General features: G+C 33.5%; 1 protein-coding gene across 1 annotated transcript in view; it reads left to right on the top strand.

The window, feature by feature from the left end:
* The first annotated feature begins 5,111 nt into the window (after positions 1-5,111).
* LOC136069816 (L-type lectin-domain containing receptor kinase SIT2-like) overlaps positions 5,112-6,461 on the top strand; it is a 9,295-nt gene continuing 7,945 nt past the window's right edge. The window contains exons 1-3 of the mRNA XM_065778802.1: positions 5,112-5,414; positions 5,511-5,697; positions 5,833-6,141. Coding sequence (XP_065634874.1) covers positions 5,112-5,414; positions 5,511-5,697; positions 5,833-6,141 — 799 coding nt within the window. The remainder of the gene's footprint in view (positions 5,415-5,510; positions 5,698-5,832; positions 6,142-6,461) is intronic.

Here is a 6,461-nt window from a genome sequence, read left to right as displayed (position 1 = left end):
AAAAAAAAAATCATGCAAATATGTGAAATTTTATAATTTCCTTCTACAAGTTTTCATATTTTGAAATCTACATGATAATTAGGAGTTGTCATTATCTATTGTCAATATAGGAAGGTGTAACAATTTTATTTTGCTAAGTTTGTATAACATTTTTTATTTTTATGCAATTGTCATTATCTATTAGTCATTGTTTATATAAAAATATTTTAAACTAAATGATAAAACTCAACCCACATGCATTGAATTAATTATTGAGCCAAAGAGCTACACCCATTCATACATATATAATACGAGTCCGAATTTAGTAAGGATGAAGTGTAAAACTCATATTTTATACCATCCAATTAAAGATTGATACATCAACTTTTTACTTAAAACTCAATATATCTTATCATATATAATAACATCTTAATAAACTCATAGTTAAGTTGAATTTTCAAATAGGTATTAGCATTGATTGAGTGTGGTTTGCTTATTCTTTAATATGCATGTTGGGATTAAAGGGGTAAAATTTGGGTTTTACACTACATCCTTATAAAATTTAATCTCATATACATAATATACTATGTGTTAACTTAACCAATCAAATGCTTGAACAATCACTGGCTTTACTTTCTTTCTTTTTTAAATCACTAAATCTATAACAAAATGTTATTATAACATAATAACAATACACACATGTAACAAACTCTCTATATTTACTAATTATTAAACTATATAAATTTATATTATATTTACATTATACATGGACACATTCATACAAATAACATTATACTAATAAATAAATAAATAATGCACACAATCAGTATCATACACATACTCACACAAATAATATATAAATTTATAATAAAAATAGAGCTCACAAACAGTCACTCTTTACTCCTAGAGTTGGAGATACTGATAGTCATATCCTATCTACATCAAAAATTATTTACTTCTTCTTTTCCTTTTTTATTCTCATGGGCTTTTTGTTAGATTCTTTAGACTTTCTCGGCCTAATTACCACATCTTTATCTCTTATTACTTTTCGAGTTTATTGGCCTTTAACCTAATCCATTGAGTTTACTGGGCTTCCTCGGCTCATTTACTTTCTCTTTACCTCTTATTATTCACATGGGTTTACTACTTCATTCATTGGGCTTCCTCGACTCATTTACTCATTCTTTACCTCTTTTTATTCTTGTGGGCTTGTTGGCCATCAATTTTGCCATTCTAGCCTACTGGGCTCTTTTCCTTATTTCTTTACCATTTTCTCCTTCTCACCTTCCCTATTGTTAGGCTTCTTCTGCTGTTGGGCCATTTGTAAAAAAAGTGGGTATCAATAGTATTCTAAAAATAACTATTTATTAAATAACTATTTGTGGGTTATAGTTAGTTTAACTGATAAATTTTTTTAATGTTGAATATGAAATCTTGTATTCATATCTTATTTACACCAAAAATTGATTGATATTTTAGCCTAACAATAAGAGCAATTATTATGAAATGGACAACATAAGCTAATTGTATTGTATCTTTCAAAATAATCATTTATGTTCATAATTATACATAAATGATTAAGGGCTCGTTTGATAATGTTGTTTTAGTAACTTTGTTTATATTTTTTGGAAATACATGTGGGTGAAAAATGTGTGAAAATACGTGTAATGTTGTTTAAATACTGAAAACTGTTATTCAAAATACACTACCAAACACCCCCTAAAACTACAACAATTAAAGTAAATTGTCAAAATTATTAAAGGTCTCATAACCTTTATTAAAAATAAAATAAAATAAAGAAGTAGAATATATTAAATATATAATTATCATTTAAGTGATATTTACTGAAATCGAACCATACAATACATATTATGACATGATATGATCTCCCCAAATCCAACTCCAATCCCACAACCATTCAAAAAAAAAAGAAAAAATTCCAATCCCACAAGGCCATAAAAGAATGATGACGGGAGATTAATGTCAAGTCCAAAATGCTAGCCCTGCGCCGCAAAGGACCTGATAACAGCTCTAGGCGGCGTGGAACACGTGGTGGTGGCGTTATGGCACACGACACTACCACGACTAAAACCGGGTGCGCTCTGATGTCACGATTGCGTCACGGCGCGCGAAAGTTCGGGTTTGATCTGCCGCGTGGTGGATATAGCAGGTCAGTTTGGGAAGCTGGTGACGTAAGGTGAAGGAAGAGTTATCTACGCCACGTGGTGGGACCCGGTCGTGAANTCTCTTCTTTTAATAAAGAAATGATATGGCATGAACCAACTCCAGCGCATAATAGCTTGAATGTGGAACGTCCTTCCTTGCTCTCTTTTGTTTGTGCTCTAATACTACTACTCTGCTAGCGAGGGATGGAGGCTCATCTGAATGACAATGAGGGCATTTTTTATTGTGTACAACTATGAATAAATTTCAACAACCAGAGCAGAAGTATAACTACACAATAACACAAATATTTACGTGGAAACTCTTTCTCCTTGAAGGGAAAAACTACGGGACAAACTCCAAATAATTTCACTATATATATAAAATAGAAATTACAATACTTAGAAATACAACTGAGTAAAAAAAAAACTCTCTTTTTCTTTCTCTTACTGCTCTCTTTCTCACTATATATTTTCTCTCACTCTCTATTTTTCTCTTCTCTTTTTGCTTGCTCTCACTCACGCAGTTCTTCAAGACTGCACCAATCCTCACACTCTAGGACTTACTCTTTTCACTCTCTCTATTTTTCTCTTCTCTTTTCGCTCTCTCTGCCCAAATGGCCGAATGGCCTCTCCCTTTATTTCTTCATCATTTCCTTCTTTTCTCCCTTTCACACTCTTCACATCAAGTCACAATAAATACAAGCCAACTTATCTTGACTTTGCTTCAACCAATTTCTTTTCTTCAGCTTTGCTGTAGCCGAATGACTCTTACCTTTTTGCTTCTTTCTTTCCTTTCTTCCTTCAGCGTGTCCAACAGCCTGAGCCAACCAACCAACCCCAATAACTCATGCTGACTTTTGTACATAATGAAGAAAAGTAAAGAAACATGAAGACATGCTCATTAAATGAGCATGTCTATTACGTGGACTGGACTCCTGCAGTGCAGCCAACACAATTGCCCGTTGAAAAAAAAGGAAAGTGGGGCTGAATTCCTCTGGTGTTTTTTTTGGAATTTGATAGTTAGAAGCTAGAGGATTACGTGCCAATCAATTAAGCTTTTACTCAAGATGTTACACGTTCCACTCTTGCAGACCACAAACGGTCCACCAAATTAGTTACATGTCAATTCATCAGGTATGGCCTGTGAGAAGGCTGCATATTACTCCCATCTTAATGAACAATACTTGCGCCAAAGAAAGAAACCTAATATTTACTATACTTCAATTGGTAAACAGGATAAATGAGATTTTAACAATTAAGAAATATCAAAATCAACTTCAAATTAGAGCAATTCAAAGATTACAAAGATTACATCTCAAGTAACTTGCTTCCATTCTCATAAAACGCAGCTCTCTCTCTCTTTCCCCTCTTCTTTTATTAAAGACATGATATGGCATGAACCAACTCCAGCGTATAATAGCTTGAATGTGGAACGTCCTTCCTTGCTCTCTTTTGTTTGTGCTCTAAATCTAATAATACTACTCTGCTAGCGAGGGATGGAGGGTCAGCTGAATGACAACGAGGGCATTTTTATTGTAAATTCATTTCATTCAGGAGGTTTCATCGAAACTAAAGTGCAAGTGCAGCTGAATTCCTCTATTTGCTTTTTATTTTTTTGGGAATTTCGAAAGGAAAGTGCAGCTTTTGCTTTTCACATGAACCGTTCAATGCCAATATCCATACCGTGATTTGACTTTGGAGACCTGTGGAGGGCCACACGGTTTCTGTAGGATTGGCTTTTTTTTAATTATTTTTTGGTCCTCTATTTTGTTCATGTTTTTAATTTGGTCCTCAATTTTTTTATAACATTTCACTTTTTTTCTTATATTTTTAAACTTACTGATATTTTGATCCCGACATCATTTCACTTACCAAAAAAAAAATGTAATTTCAAACTTGTAGTGCTTTCCATTTATTACTTAAGCATTCTTTGTAAATAAGTCCATTTATTACTTAGACATTCTTTGTAAATGAGATGATGATAGGAATTAAAATGACAACAAGTTTAAAAATATAGAGATCAAAATAAAGTTATAAAAACTTGAAGACCGAATTATAAATATGACCAAAATATAGAAAGCAAAAAGTATTGTTGTCAAAATTTTTGTTTTTTGTTTGTTGCCTCAACATTTTTTGAAAATAATCCAACTTTTAACTTTTTGTAACAAATTTAACATAAAAATTACCAAATACCATATCTTTTGATAAACACTATAAAAAATAATAATAATAAAAAAAGGTACTACGTCTACAACAAACTCTAAGTATAATGGATTTATGCAAAATTTTTTAAAAAAAATTGAAAAACAAATACATGTGAATCACTAAAATTATGTGGATTGACCTTAGATCTACGTTCACAGGTGGTGTCGGGAAAAAAGTTTAACTAAAAAATTAGAATGACAACCCTAATGACACTTAGAAAAATCAAATCCCAAATGTACTCAAAGGACTCTCTCTCTCTCTTTCTCTCTCTCTGAAAAGCAAAAGCTAAAATAATTCTTGTTTTCTCTAAACAAAATTTTGGAACTCCATTAGAACTATAAACATATGGTGGACTATACATATATTTGAATTCTCAAAATATTAATCCAATATCCTTCTCAAAAAAAAAAAATTAAAATCCAATAATATATAAAGTTATAGATTAGTTTAACATCTCTAAGAGTTACAAACTTACATTATATGCACAACGTAATCCTAACTCATATATTCTCTTTAAAGCGATAGTCTCTATGTCTAAAGGAGAGTTTTCTCTCTTCTCTTAGGCAGTAGAAGTTTTAGTCCATTCTTTCTGAAGGAGAGTTTTGTTCTCTAAAGGTAGCAAGTTTACCTCTAGAGCTTATGGGTTTTTTTCTTCGTGGGTCCTCTCTTGTGCCAAGGGTGTTTGTAGAGCTTGTGGGTTATTTTTTCGGGGTACGGGAAACAGAATAGGGTGGGAGGGAGTTTCTTCTCATCTACTACAGCATGGAGGATTCATCCAAAGATTGGGAAAAATTATCTTTATCTGATAAGAAAGAGAAAGGGTATGTACTTCCAAAGGTCCAGCGGAAAAATGAGCTTATGATTGCAGCGAAGGTGATCTTTGTCCCTGGTTTTTATGATAAATCGGGGTTGGAGAATGACAGAAGGCCAGGGAAGGGGGGTCATGGTAAACCAGTGATGTTGGACAGTAGTGATACGGTGGCGCAAAGGGAGGAAAATTCAAATATGGAAACGGAAGAGACTGGGGAGGCATTAATGACAAATTTGAATCATGATGGGGCGATAGTTAAACTTGTGGAAACGGCTCCCGAAATAAATGTGGCAGCAAATAATATGGAGAAAATCTCTAATGTTGATAATGGCATATCAATTACGTTATAGCAGCAGCATGTTTCAGGGAATTCCATTATGGATAGCAGCAAGGAATTGATTGGTAATAAGTCAGAGGAGCATATTCGGGATCTGCCAGGTGGATTAGTGATGACTCATGAGTTTGGGTCAGTTAATATGGTCAATATTCCAGACAAGGAAAAAAGCGCAACAACAACAATGAAGGGTAATGAGCCAGGTCAGTCCGACTAGCCTCCACATCGTGCCATTTGGAAACCACCTCCATGGCTAATCCTAAAGGTGAACTCTAATAATGCGATTGTCCGGGAACAAAATTCTGTGGATGTTGTTTTGGATATGGGAGGTGGATTAGTGTTGTTTTGGAGATCGACTAATGATGTAATTGTGGAGGGTTCGGGCACAAATTATATTGATACAATGTTTCAAGAAGAAGATAGGGTAGGGATTGGAGTGATCATCCGAGAATGCCAAGGAAAAGGCTTGGCACACATGGTCAGAATCATCCCTCTCCCCCTAATTGTCATAGAGCTTGAAACTTTGGCTATATCAAAGGCTTTACAGTTTAATGTTGATCTGAGTTTGGAAGATGTCACCCTAGAGGGAGTTTCAGAGATTGCAATGAACGCTTTGAATTCAGATTCGCAGTCTTTGCAATCCTTTGGTTTACTTAGTCTTTATGTTAAATGTTTTGCTAGTTTATTTCATTGTATTATGTTTTCACATGTTCATAGAGAATGATTGTTGTATTCTCACATTAAGAGAAACGACAATGGAATTGCTCATAGTCTGGCTAAAAATACATTATGCATACCAGATTTTCATGTATGGATGGAAGATGTCCTATCTCATATTGGTTCGATTTTACAATTGGTTGTAGTTGAATTTTATTAATAAAATCTATCAGTTTCTTTCTCAAAAGTTCAAAAAAAAAAAAAAAAAAAAAAAAAAGTCCCCCCCCCATCAATGGGGTTGATTTGATTA

This window comes from Quercus suber, unplaced genomic scaffold, assembly GCF_002906115.3.
Source record: "Quercus suber isolate HL8 unplaced genomic scaffold, Cork oak 2.0 scaffold_191, whole genome shotgun sequence".
NCBI classification, from domain to species: Eukaryota; Viridiplantae; Streptophyta; class Magnoliopsida; order Fagales; family Fagaceae; genus Quercus; species Quercus suber.
Note: the sequence above shows the minus strand (reverse complement) of the source record. Positions and strands in the feature narration are given on the sequence as shown.